The sequence below is a fragment of the Littorina saxatilis genome, linkage group LG13 (assembly GCF_037325665.1).
Source record: "Littorina saxatilis isolate snail1 linkage group LG13, US_GU_Lsax_2.0, whole genome shotgun sequence".
In the NCBI taxonomy this organism is placed as follows: domain Eukaryota; kingdom Metazoa; phylum Mollusca; class Gastropoda; order Littorinimorpha; family Littorinidae; genus Littorina; species Littorina saxatilis.
Window position 1 is genome coordinate 32,983,581 of NC_090257.1, and position 17,137 is coordinate 33,000,717.

Consider the following 17,137-nt stretch of genomic DNA (forward strand, 5'->3'; position numbering starts at 1 on the left):
CTTGACTGACAGACATTCTCAAAGCGAGGCTTTTCATGTCGTCATGCAAGCACCGAAGTCGCTATCACAGTATCAATGGTGGACTATATTGCACTTTTCAGTTTCCTGAGATGGTTCTAGAGATGAGCTCATAATTTTAAATCATGGAAGGTATCGAACTGGCATTCCCTTTATCAATATGCCGCGACATTTTAGAAAATCCGACGCGACAAGGGTGGCGCTTCTATCAAGCCTCGATTTCATCGGGCAAGAAAGACGGGAAGAAAACATTGGGCGCTCTTCGAACACGTGTTGTTTCATCTGAAGATGATCAGTTCGTAGATTTGATCTTGGCTTTTCCTCGTCACACCATCAAGTGTCCAGCAGTCAGGGGAAATCTTCGATGTCGAGCAGAAATTTTGAAGAACATTTCTGAAACAAATGCACATTTTAGTCCTGAAAGTGAAACCGAAAGTGCAGCAGGCTCTAATTTGGCAGGACGAGATGAAACAGAATATCCAAGAAAATCGAAAGTTAGAAACGAGAAATCTTCAAAAGAAGACGGAGAGATATTTCCAGATGAAAACACTGATACTGATGTGGATTTTGAAGATGGAAGGTTTGGCGCATCACATAACATTTCTTGTGAAAGAGAAAATTCCAGTAAAAGCAAACGCATTAAGAAAAGGGAGAGAATTCATCGGTCTGCGTTGCCAACAGTACAAACCGCTACAACTCAAGGGAAACGGGTTGTTAGTAAGTACGATAAACTCATCAGAAATCTTGAGCAGGCCTCAGCAAACAGTGTGTTGGAAACACTCTCGGTTAAAAGTAAAACACGCCCTGCCCGTCATCGTGAAAAACCCTCCAAGTACAAAGACTTTGTTGCCTCATCTGAATTGTCAACGCTGTCTGCAAGGGAACAAGTGGAAAAGGAAGTGCCTAATTTCCCCACATCCCCAGGTACTGATGCTAGTCATGTGGATTTTGAAGATGGAAGGCTTGGCGCATCACTTACAATTTCTCATGGGAAAAAAAATACCAGAAAAAGCAAAAAGACTGGGAAAAGGGAGAGACTTCATTGGTCTGCATTGCCAGCAGTACAAACCTCTACAAATCAAGGGAAACGGGTTGTTAGAAAGTACGATAAACTCATCAGAAATCTTCAGCAGGCCTCAAGAAAGAGTGGGTTGGAAATGCTGTCCGTTATCTCAGGGTTCAAATCGGTTGCTGACCCAGAGAAAACAGAAGCAGACATCACTGGCACCCATGACCTGAACGAAAACGATGAGCAAGCTTGTGAAGTTCTGCCTACTGCCAGTACTGGCCGGAACGGTTCAAGCAGTGTGACAATGTCCTGTCATCGATCTGCTAATGCTATGGTAGCAAGGAAAAAACATCCAGGCATAGGAAAATTACAGAGAAGACTGGCACCCAGAACAAACCCATATTTAACTTCATTTCCCAGAAAATTCCCCAGCAGCCTAACTCGCACTGATGTACTGGATATTTCACGGGCGAAGACTCAAAAAGCCAGTCCACAAAAGAAACAGTCAGTAGATGCAGAAGGTGCTGATGAGATTCTCAGCAAAGACAAGAAGAGAGAGCCAGCCAAGGAGTCGTCAGGTGTAGGGGAGAGTGAAGAAGAATACTTGGATGATGACAATGATGAGGATTTTGTTCCTTCGGGGGAAGATGGGGAAGACTCTGATCCAGATTTTGAGTTTGGAGAAAAGTCAGTGTAGTTTTCTTAAAAACTCTTTTAAACTTTCTCTGTTAGTGTTACAGTGGAACCCCTCTCTTAAGACCTCAAAAACTCTGAGAAAATCAGGTCTTTAAAAGGGGGGTTCCACTGTATTTCAGTGTTTTCTGTATTCATTAGAAAAGTTTACATTGTAAATATATTATATGTCGGAGAAAGAAAATGGTCGTCCGGAAGAAACTTTCTGTAATACTAATAAGTTTGAAGTTTTAATTTTTTCATCACCCCCCGCGGGTTAGGGGGAGTCCCATATTGGTTGGGACGAGAAAGAATTTACCCGATGCTCCCCAGCATGTCGTAAGAGGCGACTAACGGATTCTGTTTCTCCTTTTACCCTTGTTAAGTGTTTCTTATAGAATATAGTCAATGTTTGTAAAGATTTTAGTCAAGCAGTATGTAAGAAATGTTAAGTCCTTTGTACTGGAAACTTGCATTCTCCCAGTAAGGTAATACATTGTACTACGTTGCAAGCCCCTGGAGCAAATTTTTGATTAGTGCTTTTGTGAACAAGAAACAATTGACAAGTGGCTCTATCCCATCTCCCCCCTTTCCCCGTCGCGATATAACCTTCGTGGTTGAAAACGACGTTAAACACCAAATAAAGAAAGAAAAAAAGACACTCGGTAGGGTTATAATTACCCTTTTTTAAATGCGTGAAATGAATACAGGACAAAAAAAACTACAGACCATTACTTATCCACATCTGTTTTACAGGTCCAAGAAGAGCAAGTCCACACAACTGCACAAGCACCAGACTCCAGATTGCTCCACACTGTCAGCCACACAGCAGTCTGTTGCCATGGTAGCTGTAGGCAGCATGCTGAGTCAAAACCAAGGCAAACTGCTTGTTTCACTCCCAGTGGTGCAGCAAGACCGCAAGGTGAGATTCAGCTTGTTTGTGTCCATCAGGGTTTAGCCTGGGAGAAAAAGGCAATGGGACATTTGTCCCATTCAACCAAATTCCCATGGGACATAGTCGAAGGCAAGCGCCAAAGAGGCCTGTACGCGTTTTGACCAAAGATGCAAAAGGGTGCAATATGTGGCCATCTGAGAATTAGCCGCTATATCAAGTTATCTGTGTGTGTGTGTGTGTGTGTTTAATCCGATGTAAAGTGTACGTTTGGTTGCGCAGTGGTACGTAATCTCAATGCGCCCTTTGACGCACTGAAGGGAATTGTGATGGGACATTTTCAAATTTAATGCGCCAATGGCGCAGGGCACACTAGTAAATGAAACCCTGGTCCATGATTGGTCAATACAGATGAAGAGGATCCGGTCTTTAAATATAATAAAAGTGTCGGGAGGAAAAAAGTAGGTCTTGTCGGAGAAATGTGTTTTTTTAGGCTTGGTGCCCAATTTATTTTTGTAAGTGAATGTGTTTCCCGTTTGCTGAGCCTTTTCATTGATGAAAGTGATACATTTTTTGCAGGTACACGCTGTGCTGATGGGGCCAGTCCAAAAGTTGAAGCAAGGTCAGTCTGAATCATAAAATATGTTGATATGTGCCAATTGGATTCAAAGAAGACCCTCGTGCTTTGGGTGATGTAGGAAAATATACCGAGCAACAAAAGAAACGCGCATTTTCTCCAGAAAAACGTTTAATCACAATTTAAAAATGTCATTTCTCATAAACGTAACATCGAAACAAATCAAAATCATGGTGGTATGTTCTTCGCACACTTGTTGGCTATGGCATAGTCTTTCGCTGCCACGGGCAAAGGAAGCCTCTGCAGATGGTCAGTACGGTGTGTGACCCCCATGGACGTTGATGACGGCCTGGCAGCGGCGCCTCATGGAGTGGATGAGTCGGTTGATGGTGTCTCTCGGGATGTTGCACCAGGCATGGACAAGGGCCTGACGTAGTTCTGCGGCAGTTCTTGGTCCTGGGCGTAACTGGTTGAGCTTTCTTTGAAGTTGGTCCCAGAAATGTTCAATGGGATTCAAATCTGGGCTGAGGGCGGGCCAGGCCATGATGTCGATGTTATTGTGCTGCAGGAAGGCCTGGGTGACCATGGCTGTGTGCGAGCGAGCGTTATCTTGCTGCAGAACACAGTTTCTGTGCTCCTGGAAAAAGGGCACAACATGAGGCTGTAGGATCTGGTCAATATAACGTTGTGCTGTGATGCCGTTTATCTGACCAGGACCAAGATTGTTGAAAAACACAGGTCCCAGGGATTGGTTGAGGCCGATTCCACCCCAGACCTTGACGTTTGGTCCACTCTGGGCATTGTGTTCCATGACGTAGTCACCAGCATAGCGTTCACCTCTTCTTCGCCACACTCTGACACGCCCATCAGCATGACTAATGCAGTAACGGCTCTCATCGGTGAACAGAATGTTTCGCCATTGTCTCCAGTTAATGTGATCCTGGGCCCACTGCTGGCGCGCCATGCGATGTCTTTGAGTGAGGACTGGTCCTCTAGCTGGACGGCAGTGTTGGAGGTCTCGCTCAGCAAGTCTTCGGCGTACTTACTGTCTGGCCACTGATGGGTCTCTGGTGGTTACCGACGGTGTTCCTGGCTGTTTCATTGGCTGTATGGAATCGGTTTCTCAAATGATGACGCATGATTTGGCGATCTTGTCTCTGTGTGGTAACGCGAGGTCTTCCACTTCGTTGTGTATCAGCAGTGCTTTCAGTGTTGACAAAACGTTGCTGAAGGCGATATACTGTTGACAGATGCACATTGAAAGCGACTGCTACTGCTTCTGGGTCATCACCAGCCGATAATCGACCCACTGCCCTCTCGCGTTGTTCTGGTGTCAATCTTGGCATCTTGACTCTGTCAAAAGTTGGACTGGCAGTGAGCGTGCCATGGTCTCTTTTTATTACTAATGCATCAGTGAACACATCTCACACATGAGGTTTCCCCTACTCCGCTTGCACGTGCTGTAAGCGCGCATCATGTGACTGCAGTAATGGGAAAATATTCACACAACTGCTTTGTTACACATGACTGCATAGGGCATCTATAGATCCCGAAAATTGTCACTCTCAGATTAACTGCGTTTTTTAAAATCAAAATATCGAAAAATAATTCGCGTTTCTTTTGTTGCTCGGTATAGTATGAGAAACTTGTCATTACAGCAGAACTCAAATCAGTATTGCCTGTTACCCATCAGAGTTGTTTAATACCGTCTGTTGCAGGGTTGCCATTGATGGGTAGAAGGGGTCAAGTACACTCCGATTCCATCAGCATTAATAAGCACTTTTGCTGGAGTGGTGACTCGTTGCTCATTTCATCAGATGGCGTCAGTGATAACAGCCACAGACCCATTGCAGTGCTGTCTTTTTAACTTTTGTATGAGATACATGCACAGATGAGCACAGCCTTGGGTTAAATAAAACCTGCTTCTTGTACTGTGACGCTTTCCTGTGTGTCCTTTATCACTTGCTCTCTCCGCCCCGTGATCGGGAGGTCGTGGGTTCGAACCCCGGCCGGGTCATACCTAAGACTTTAAAATTGGCAATCTAGTGGCTGCTCCGCCTGGCGTCTGGCATTATGGGGTTAATACTGGGACTGGTTGGTCCGGTGTCAGAATAATGTGACTGGGTGAGACATGAAGCCTGTGCTGCGACTTCTGTCTTGTGTGTGGCGCACGTTAAATGTCAAAGCAGCACCGCCCTGATATGGCCCTTCGTGGTCGGCTGGGCGTTAAGCAAATAAACAAACAAAAACTTGCTCTCTCCAGCGAAACATTATTCCCCTTAGCTTAGGAATAGTAAGAAGCATTCATTACAGGTAACATTTGCTCTGTCTATCAAGCCTATCCTTAATTGGACAAAGTCGACTACACGAAGTGTACTTTGCGAAGCTGGCCACACAGAGCTTTAGCACTGAGTTTTCAGTTAAAAAAAGAAGTCGACTTCGAACTCAATTAGGGACCTCCCTAAAAATCAGTTATTTCATCAATTTATTAAATTTCAAATGATTTGATTTCGAATTTGCAGCTTCCGGTGACCAGTCCCATTCACAACCATCACAGACAAGCAGCAGTGGCAGGAAGCAGCAGCGACCAGTGGTCCCTGCGATGGCTGACCATGACTACACAGACATCGTACTGGGCAAGAAGGTGGCCTTCTCCAACAAAGCTCTTCGGACACTGGTCAGACCCATTAGCCTCACACGACACATCTCTGCCAGGTTTGTGTTTCACATGTTTTAGAATGTGGATGATACCAGGTCAATTGATTCCTCGCATGAATTCTCACAACTCCATGACGCTCCCAGGCAGGCATCGTGGCCGGAACCAGTACCACTGAGGGTCAAGCTCTTCGGCGGCCTGGAGGACCTACAGAGAACAGCTGCTTTCGTGCGGGCGATTGGCATCTCCATCTAGTGAACGACGAAGAAGAAGAAGAAGAAATTCTCACACATGTCATGTGTCTAGGTTGTCGAGGTACACTTGTGTTGAAAGGGACCAGAAGAGATAGACTGAAAAGAGTTTTGTAACTTACTCTTGTCTGAAATGAAAATAATTACGTTTTCCACCTGTCTGTCTGCTTCTGGGTCAGAAGAAGAAAAGACAGCTTCATTTTGCCCTTTCTCTGTACCAGCGACCTAACAAAAGTATGTGCATGTGGGTTGGTAGAGCACGGTCGTAATCCTCAGGTCATGGGTTCCAACCTAGGCTGGTACAGACACAGGTCAACTATATATGTGACCCTCCACCACGAAATGAGTCGCATGTCACCTCGCGCGGTTCTGCGCTAGGCTTAATATAAGTCCGGGGAGTGTCTGGTAACAGTGTGAGGGTCACCTTAGTCACAGGCTTATAACTCAAACAGTTTCTGCTCTTTTCTAAAACAGTTTTCACCACTGGATAGAGCATAAAAAACTCTTTAGGAAAATGTAAAAATATGAAAATCATGCAAAGGTGACATGCGACTCATTCCGTGGTGGAGGGTCACATATATGCTGACTCAGAGAAAATATTCATGCCCCACTGTCGTGTCACCACTGCGGCTTGTAAAAGACTGGTCATTCTGCCAGTCGCGCAGGTGGCTAACTAGATATCTCTGATATTGCAGCATACATACACAGACATGCATAGTGGCTAACTAGATATCTCTGATATTGCAGCATACATACACAGACATGCATAGTGGCTAACTAGATATCTCTGATATTGCAGCATACATACACAGACATGCATAGTGGCTAACTAGATATCTCTGATATTGCAGCATACATACACAGACATGCATAATTTACATTGACCTGAACGTGTGTGCAGAGTGGAGAGGGTGGAAGAGGGAGAGGGAAGCAGCCTGGTCACCATCAGTGGTCTCAACTCAAAGGCTGCTGGAGGAGACCCATCACATGATCTAACTCTCAGGTTTAACCATGTGAGTTGATCTGTTTGTTTGTGTGCCTGTGCTTGTGTGTGTGTGTGTGTGTGTATGAGGAGACACATATCATGATCTGTCTTTCAGGTTTAACCATATGAGTTGATCTGTTTGTTTGTGTGTCTGTTTATGTGATCGTTTTCAAGGGATGTTATCGGTTTACCTAGAAATGCTGTGGGGTTGGGGTTATTTTTTTCTTCACAACATGTGCCGCTGTGTTTCAGTTTTTTTTTTGTATGTGTGTGCAGTGATTTTATATTGCCTTTTCAGGGTTTCATTTACTAGTGCGCCCTGAGCCATTTGCGCATTAAATCTGAAAATTTCCCATCACAATTCCCTTCAGTGCGTCTAAGGGCAAATTGAGATTACGTACCACTGCGCCACCAAATGTACACTTTACATCGGATTAAACACACACACTCACACACACACATATATATTCAGAGATAACACAATATAGCGGCTAATTCTCAAATGGCACCATATTGCACCCTTTTGCATCTTTGGTCAAAATGCGTACAGGCCTGTTTGGCGCTTCTTGCATTCGACTATACATGTACCCCATCGGAATTTGGTTGAGTGGGACAAATGTCCCGTTGCCTTTTTCTCCCGGGCAAAACCCTGCCTTTCTGCCTCTGTCGGTCTCTATGTGCTTGCCCCCCCTCTCTCTGTCATGCTGTCGCTGTCTCTATCTGTGTGTGTCGTCCCACTACTGTGTATGTGTGTGTGTGTGATTCTGCAAGATATAAAAAAATTTATTAAAGTGTTTGATCTTCACAGTTCATACAGTATACAGCCCAGTGAATTTCTTTCTCCTCACAAAGCTGCAAGGAGATGTAGGAGAACTCCGTTTTAAGACACCGTATTTTCAGACACCCTGATTCTCTCCATTTAAACTTCAGAAACAGTGCTCTTCCTTTAGATTTGAAAGTGGATCTCAATTCAGAGACATCCAGATCCTCTCTCTTAACACTTTCTACCCCACCTATGTTGACCCATTTTTTTTAGTCGAGACTAGCTGTGATGCAGAAGGTCACTCAGAATTATAGTAGCTGTTTAGAACTGTGTATCAACACGCTGAAATGCAGGCGTTAGATCGGCGTTACAGGAAGGGACTAAAGCTAACAGCCTGAGCGAATATATCCGTACCTGGTCACATAAAGCCAAATGAGTGGGTATGGATATATCCGTACCCGGGAGACAATGAGTTATTACATGTTATCTCAGATTTGGAGAGATCTGGAAGTGTGAGAGGACTAGTAAAGTGAAGAGGTGATTTCAGTTCATTAAAACGATCCAAGTATTTTTCCTGCGTGCAGGAGGGCTTGCCAATTGCTGACACTTTGGAGGACGTCATGACAGACACATTCAAACGAAGGGAGAAGCAACTTCAAAGCTTACAGCAAGGTAGTATTTTCTCCAATGATAAATGCAGTGAAGATGTGTGGATTTACACATGATGCCAGAATACATTTACAAATTTTCTTTTTGATATGGTAGACATACACAACTTTATATTCTCGAGTAAGAAATTCATGAAGTACAGAACTGTATCCACCTATCAGTGTATGTGGCTATCTCTGGAGCGGAATCAGAATTTTGGTAATGTGATAAATGTTTCAGCAGGTTGCATGTCAGAATGCAATGAGAATCCAGACCGAAACAGATTATGGTTATCGTCATAGTTTTGTTGACTGTGACAAAAATTCAGGCATTCATACGCCACATGCACCCATACATCCTCATGACAGAAGACAACAATCGCACTGCATCATTTCTATTCATGTTACAGTGGAACCTCCCTTTTAAGACCTCCCCCCCCCCCTCCAAGTTAAGACTCCCTCTCTTTTAAGACCCGGTTTTCTTAGATTTTTTTCTGTTCATAACCTGTGTAAATTTACCCCCATTGTAAGACTCCCTCCTTTTTAAGACCTGATTGTCTCAGATTTGTGGAGATCTTAAAAGCGGGGTTCCACTGTACAGGTTATAATAAACTTCTGATTCTTTTCCTCAGCGGAGACAGCCTGTGTCAGCCCAGAAGTTTATATTGATGTTGACGAAATGCCAGCCATGAACGAGGTCGTGTTGACCCCTAGCGGACACCAGCAGCCGCTTCGCAACCCACGAGCCACCAGAGGGCGCCCCAGAAAGTACCCCTTGCTAACGCAAGGTATTTCCACTGCTGCATCAGCTTCACACCAGTCAGCAGTTTTCGGCTGTCATGATGATTCTGTTCGAACTGTGAAGGTGAAAGGAGAAGCTAAAACAGTGATCCTTCAAATGACACAGGCGGGTTGGACGGAAGTAGAACATGGCTGGAAGAATAATGCAGACAAAGAGGAATTGATACAGCAAGGACTGATTGGCGTCAACTTTGAACCCGGCCAGGAAATCAAAATTGACAATGTCAGTCCTCCGCGTGGCAGTTTAGATACCGTTGTGGAAAACGAACATGAGGTGATACTCGCCCAGCAGTCTCCTACAACCAAATTTTGCAAATATTGTCTGCGCATGTTCCCCGCCTCGGCCATTCTCTTCAAGCATGTGAAGACAGCACACGTTGACTACGCCGACAGTTCTGAACACCAGGAGTACCTAGAAACGCTGAGGCGAGATAATCGCATGGTTTGTCCGTACTGTCCTGGCGGTCACACGCTGTCCAACGAGTACAAGCTCAGAAGTCACCTGGCTCAGTACCATGGCGACCAGATGGACCATGACCTTGGCGAGGCGACCTTGAATGCTGTTTCACCTCAGTGTGAAGTTTGTCAGGTGAAGTTTGTTACCGGATGGAATAAAAAGAAAAGAAAAACCTTTTTTGTTATGCACCGATTGATTACTTGAGTAAAGATACAGCATAAAAGAATTCGGACAAGTCTATAAAAGTTTGGTGTTACACTTGCAGTCCATGTGAAAAGTGCAATACTGTAACAGTAACACCTGTTGTTTTGTTTATATGGGTTTTTTTTAACTAATAAATAGTAATATATATTGCTTTGTTAACTAATATATACTGCTATGTTAACTAATATATATTGCTATGTTAACTAATATATATTGCTGACAAAATGCTGGTTACAGAGTTTTTATTTGCAGACTTTTCTTTATCCATCATATGACTTCAAATGATCTTTGAACGACAAAGACGGATATATACACAAGTTGCTTCCTGACCCATTGTTGAATGATTTTGTTCTTTTTCTTTTTTCAGGTTCACTTCCACACTCTCAGCGAGCTAAAAGCACATGCCACTTTGATACACAACACGACTCTGTTCACCTGCTGCCAGTGTCCTGCCGTCTTTGTGCGAGATACATCTCTCTCAACCCACATGAAGGATATGCACGCTGGTCAGAGTTCAAGGTCGTTTGTGTGCAAAACCTGTGACACAACATTCGACAGCAAGCATCTCTTGCAGGCTCACAAGCAAATGGTACAAAGTAGATCATTTTCACTGTAGACTTAATGTTAAGAAGGGTTATAGAATAAGAGATTTTATCATTAGTGTGAAGTACCCCCCGCGGGTTAGGGGGAAGAATTTACCCGATGCTCTCCAGCATGTCATAAGAGGCGACTAACGGATTCTGTTTCTCCTTTTACCCTTGTTAAGTGTTTCTTGTATAGAATATAGTCAATGTTTGTAAAGATTTTAGTCAAGCAGTATGTAAGAAATGTTAAGTCCTTTGTACTGGAAACTTGCATTCTCCCAGTAAGGTAATACATTGTACTACATTGCAAGCCCCTGGAGCAATTTTTTGATTAGTGCTTTTGTGAACAAGAAACAATTAACAAGTGGCTCTATCCCATCCCCCCCCCCCCCCCCCCCCCCTTTCCCCGTTGCGATATAACCTTGAACAGTTGAAAACGACGTTAAACACTAAATAAATAAAGAATTAGTGTGATGTGGTGGTGAATGGTCTGATCATTCAGATGGCTAACTTGAGGATTTCTTTGCATGACTACTCTGCTCTTTCTTCTTCTTTTAAAGAAAAGATTTTATTATTGGTGTGTCTCTGTAAGGGTGGTATGACTTCAAGATGGTATCCATCTTCCACCCATGTGTCGGCATTGTGGCACGTAAAAGACCTTGAAATACACACTTCTTGGTAGCAAATACTCTTGTTGCTGCTAGCCTTCCACTGGAACGAAGCGTGTTGAATTTCCCAGCAATGGGAAAATAAACTAAAGGATGAAAATGAAATCTGTCAGACGTAGCAATTATGTTTACTACATACAGGTACACAGTCACGCACCCAAGCAGCTTAGAGTGGAAACGACAGAGTCCATTGCAAGGGGAGGGTGCAAACCGAGTGAAACTCCACAGCTAGGCAAGGCAGGCACACTTGTTCATGCTACCAATGAAGGTGAGGTTCCTTTGCATATTTTGTGTCATTGTTGCTGTTATGGTCTTAAGGACATACTACTGTAGTGTCAGGGATGTTGCTACAAATTCATACCTGTAGGACAAATGTCCTGAGTTCTTCAGCATCAATAGGACATTTGACCGCTTTCAGAAAGTGTAATAGGACATTATGAATTTGCGCCAAACAGCTTATAACACATTCCATGGAATTGCGCCCACACACACACGCACACACACACACACACCCACGCGCGCGCGCTGTAGAAATACATCAACACAGTGTGCGTATAATGTTGTATTTGTTTAGTTTCAAAGAAACCACAAAAAACTGAGAAACCAACATGAACAACTTCAGAGCTCTTACTTTGATTACAAACTGCATGATTTGGATAAAAGTTGAAAAACAAAATGATCGGTTTGATCAAATGCTGATTTTTTGCAGGCTTTAGGTTTTTTTTCAGTGGCATAATTCAGTGCTTCGTCTCGTATCTAAAACAAAAGCAGACGACAAATTTAGTCAGTTGGAGTTGTCTCCCGTACTCCTGTAGCATGCACTGATCTAAAAATAATCCACTATTTTTAGATCAGTGCGCTGCACCGAGACGGTTATACCCAAACGGCGCATACCGCAAACGGTTCGTGAATTCCCGACAAAAGAAAAGATCCGCACGCGGCACTGGCAACTTCAGTGGTCTTTTAGAAGATTTGTATCTTGAAATGAAAATTAACGAATATCGCGCTGTCCGAAGGAATGGAGTACATATCGGACAATGACCACGCTCAGGCTAAAACGATAGGACATCTGACCGACATGCGGCAATGTGAATCGAACATTTGGGGATATTCATCGTTATATGTCTGATGTCCGACGCCTAACGACATCCCTGTAGTGTATTCAAATCCCGGGTCAGATTTATTTCAAATGTTGTGCTAAGGTTCTTTCAACCAATATGCAGACATCCCTGGAAAGAAAAGGGGAGCTTACCCTATTAAACAAATTCATGAGTTTTATTTGGGAGTGGTCGGACATGATTTTCTCTAAAACACTGATTTAGAATGTGATTGTCGTTGTCATTTCTTGGCCTTGCAATGATACATTTTATTGTGTAGACAAATGGATAGAAAGTATCAATATATCATATGTTACTTTACAAAATGTATTTTGGAATGTTATCCATAAAATTACTGGTAAAAGCTTTACAACTCAATAACCCCAGATCAAATCATTACCAAATTTGAGTTGTTACAATTGAGGGTCTGAAAATAGAGGTTTCATTGTATTACTGCATGTACTTTGTTAGCAACATCGTTATTCATGTTCCAGATGCAAGAGGCGCTAGCAAGCAGGTCAAGTGTCCGTGCTGTGACGCCCACTTCTCTCACTCCTGGGAGCTGCACGATCACCGTCGCCAGATCCACACCGGTCCTGTTCCGGTTCACTGCATCTTCTGCGGCCTGGGATACCAGTCTCTCACCCCCATGTACAAACATCTTAAACATCATTTCCATAGCGACACCTCCAAAGGGACAAAGTCGTCACTTCTTTGCTGTCCCTTTTGCGATTCTGCCGCTGTTTTTACCAGTGAAGCTTCACTGTTGGTGAGCCATGTGGTGGGAGAGCATCAGGATGTCTTCCACTACGTTTGCTCCGTCTGTCAGCAGCGCTTCCATTCGGAGGATCCGTTACACATTCACCTTCAGCAAGCTCATGAGCTGAGTGTTCCTGGAAAGATGTACTCTCTGCTGTCTGGCTCTTCCTCCACTGCTCAGGTGCCAGCGACTTATAACGCAAACTTGGACGGGTCATCCACCTTGTTGAATGCTGCGGGCAGGCTTTTGATTCCAGGTGCTCCTTCGGATGAGAGTGCGCTTTCCCCCACGCAAGAGGATATGAGTTCTGATATTTTTCATAACCTTCCTACAGAAGCCCAGGAAAGCATCCGCTTCATCACACAGCTTGGGAAAAAAGCGGTTCTCACTATCACTGATGGGAAGGGGAACGTACAGAGAGTGTCCTTCAAGCAAGATGAGGCTATCCCAACATCCTCCAAGCCTGTTTCGCCTCCGCTTCCAACGTACGCAATGCAGGACGCGAACTTGGAGTGTTCCGAGACTGTGGTCGAAGAAGGCGTTGTTGCTCTTGGCAACGACATGGTGTTGGAGGAGACTGGGTCTGTGGTGGAAAACTTGGTCTATGGAATGAACTTCTCCACAGGAACAGAAGGTCTCACAGGTGCTCGTGACGTGGATTCAGCAACCGAGTTGGCAACAACCGAACTTGTTGCAGAAGGTTCGACCGATGCTATGGAAGTCAGTGAGGAGGCACACCATTTCGGTGTTGCCATGGAGACAGAGGTGAACTCCGACACTCTCCGAGTTGCGGGGGAGATGGAGGTTGTTACAGAAAGTTTACATGTTGGTGGAGAAACTGATAAAGAAACCACTGCATACGAGTTGGTCGACAGTGGTGATGAAATGTCAACTCCACCTGAGCACTTTGTGCTGATCAGAGAGGGGGAGGGGGGAGGAGAGGGAGCACTGGACGAGACAAGATTTGCAAATGCGAGCGAGGGAGCTGAACTTGCGAGAGTTGCTGTGCAAACGTCTGATGATGGAACCATCACTGTCAGTGCTGAAGACTTGTTGAAGCTGATCAGAGGCTCACAGCCTAAATAATCTGATTGATTCTCACGTCTACATGAATAGATGAATTCCAAAAATAACTGTCTGGTTTGTTTGGGTTGTGAAAGAGTGAATACCCTTGCTTTTTCCTCGGACAAACAAATGCATACGTGCTCCCATCCACGTGTTTCCGTCGCACCCTCATTGGCCCCTCCAATGTTTGTTCGAGTAAAAAGCAAGGGTATTCACTCTTTCACGACCAATACAAACCTGTCAAGAGTTATTTCAGAATTGTCTAATAGAGCAGACCACAGAACAACCAAACACTGTATAAAACCCGCCAAAGAATTTATTTTTCAGAGATGTGTGACATTGACAAAACTTATGTTAAATTGCAAAAAGAATTGCTGTCATGTCTGCAGACAAAACTTATGTTAAATTGCAAAAAGAATTGCTGTCATGTCTGCAGAATTGCCAACTTTTTTTCACGGTAAAGGAAAGGAGATGACATTGCCAAGCAACGTTGAAAACTTCTGAAAATTGCCAAAACTTTATGGCCATTTTGATACATTTGCTGAAGAAATTAAATTCTAGCAACATCCTGTTTTATCAAACAGCAAGTGAAATTAGCACTACATACATGGCAGAGAATCAAAACCTGTGCATTCTTAAGTTTTTCAGTTAAATAATTAAATTCGTTTATGAGCTTGTTGCGTATTTCGTTGTGTTTTGTTGTTATTGTTTTAGTGCACTTGTAATGACGTTTTACAATAGCGATCTTGACTGAATTCCGAGTGTATTTTATCACATTTCCATTCTTGCTTTGGGGGTATCACTATATTGTGGCTCGTGATTCACTTGTAGATTTACTGGTTTGTTTTTACACATGTATGCATGCTTTCCCAGACAGGAAAGTAAGGAACACTTTTCTGTTTATTGCTGACGGTGTAACTCTTTAGAATAAGAAAGTTTGCCAAGTCAGAGGAACAAACAGATCCACCTCTACTAAATTTAATCTGCTTCTTGCTGGTGGCCAAAGTGCGATTCAGTATGAATACCAATTGATACTATCAGTCACAAACGGTGTACTACTTTACTAGGCGAAATAGGTCACTGCATTTTCTGCCGGACTTCAGTAAGGCTTTGGTCCGGCATCATCCACGATGATAACCAAGTGTTTCATTCTAATGAAAATACAGTACTCCCCGGTTAACGTCACTACCGTTTAAGGTCACACCTCTGATAACATCAATCAGGGTGTTGGTCCCGACCTAAAGCCTTCTTTGTATGACTAAGAAAACCTCGCTTACTGTGACCTCGGATATGGGAACACCTCTTTTTAGGTGACCCCCGTTCTGGTCTCTAAATGCAGAAGACCACCGCTTAAGATCAAGCGAAACTAAAACGGAAAAAATCTCCCAATTTTGCGGCCTTGACCACAGGAGCTTGTATCCAACCACCGGTCGATAATTATTTACTCCTGCATGCTTATTATTTACTGCTGCATGCTTATCCTTACTACTACTATTTATTAGTAAATAAATAATAAGTAGTAAATAGTACTAGTAGACTGTATGAATAAGGAGTAAATAAATGGAATAAGGAGTAAATAATTATCGACCGGTGGTTGGATACAAGCTCCTGTGGCCTTGACAGAGGTTTTTTTCTCCATAATGACTCAAAAGAGAAGTGACGCACAAATGTAAACGTCATCAGATTATTTGGCCCGATTATTTTACCCCAAAGAGAAGGATGAGGAAATCTTTCGCAAATAAAACTTGGAAAATAGTTCCCGCCAAAAAAGTCGCTGAACCAATCAAATTGCCAACGGAAACCACTTTGACAGAGTGAGACCCGTGGATGATGACAGATGTAACTGCAGTGTGCCCGCTCCCCTTCTGCAGAGGCATGAGGCTAGAATTGACCTCATGTTGTAATGCATGTCATAAGCGATATTTGAGTAGTGCCAATTTTAGGCCAAAATAAAAGACATTGTTGAAGATTTGAGATGTTTGGAAGCTCTCTCTCTCTCTCTTTCTTTCTCTCTTTCGTTCCCCCTCTCTCTCTCTTCTCTCATGGTCTCTGTTTCTGTCTGTCTGTCTGTCTCTCACTCTCAGTCTCCGACCCCTCTCCTCTCTCTCTTTCTCTCTATCTTTGCCCCCAGTCTGGCCATCTCTCTCTCTTCTATCATGTCTCTTTCTCATCTCTCTCTCAGCCTCCAATCTCTCTCTCTCTCTCTCTCTCTCTCTCTCTCTCTTTTCACATTTAGTCAAGTTTTGACTAAATGTTTTAACATAGAGGGGGAATCGAGACGAGGGTCGTGGTGTGTGTGTCTGTGCGTGTGTGTGTGTAGAGCGATTCAGACCAAACTACTTGACCGATCTTTATGAAATTTGACATAAGAGTTCCTGGGAATGATATCCCCGGACAGTTTTTTCTTTTTTTCGATAAATACTTTTGATGACATCATATCCGGCTTTTAGTAAAAGTTGAGGCGGCACTGTCACACCCTCATTTTTTAATAAAATTGATTGACATTTTTGTAAAGCAATCTTCGACGAAGGCCGGACTTTGGTATTGCATTTCAGCTTGGTGGCTTAAAAATTAATTAATGACTTTGGTCATTAAAATCTGAAAATTGTAATAAATTCTTTTTTTATATAAAACGATCCAAATTTACGTTCATTTTATTCTACATCATTTTCTGATTCCAAAAACATATAAAGATGTTATAGTTGGATTAAAAACAAGCTCTGAAAATTAAAAATATAAAAATTATGATCAAAATTAAATTTCCGAAATCGATTTAAAAACAATTTCATTTTATTCCTTGTCGGTTCCTGATTCCAAAAACATATAGATATGATATGTTTGGATTAAAAACACGCTCAGAAAGTTAAAACGAAGAGAGGTACAGAAAAGCATGTTATGCAGCACAGCGAAACCACTACCGCGCTGAACAGGCTCGTCAGTTTCACTCCGTTATGCACTAGCGGCGGACTACGGTCATTGTGATAAAATGCAGTGCGTTTAGTTTTATTCTGTGAGTTCCACAGCTTGACTA

The 17,137-nt window shown here is 43.3% G+C and overlaps 1 protein-coding gene across 1 annotated transcript; it reads left to right on the top strand.

The window, feature by feature from the left end:
- Window positions 1-15: 15 nt before the first annotated feature.
- LOC138945536 (uncharacterized) lies at window positions 16-16,080 on the top strand. The gene is made up of 10 exons (XM_070316975.1): window positions 16-1,714; window positions 2,456-2,621; window positions 3,171-3,213; window positions 5,691-5,883; window positions 6,977-7,088; window positions 8,408-8,495; window positions 9,103-9,860; window positions 10,300-10,521; window positions 11,326-11,452; window positions 12,776-16,080. The coding sequence occupies exons 1-10, from the start codon at window positions 144-146 to the stop codon at window positions 14,125-14,127; spliced, it is 4,632 nt and encodes a 1,543-aa protein (XP_070173076.1). The 5' UTR covers window positions 16-143; the 3' UTR covers window positions 14,128-16,080.
- Window positions 16,081-17,137: the final 1,057 nt, after the last annotated feature.

Excerpts from the sequence above, each read along its gene's own strand:
- LOC138945536 (XM_070316975.1), top strand. The coding sequence starts at position 144 with ATGGAAGGTATCGAACTGGCATTCCCTTTATCAATATGCCGCGACATT. Across the intron at positions 2,622-3,170 it reads TGGTGCAGCAAGACCGCAAG|GTACACGCTGTGCTGATGGG; the intron begins GTGAGATTCAGC and ends CATTTTTTGCAG. Across the intron at positions 8,496-9,102 it reads ACTTCAAAGCTTACAGCAAG|CGGAGACAGCCTGTGTCAGC; the intron begins GTAGTATTTTCT and ends TCTTTTCCTCAG.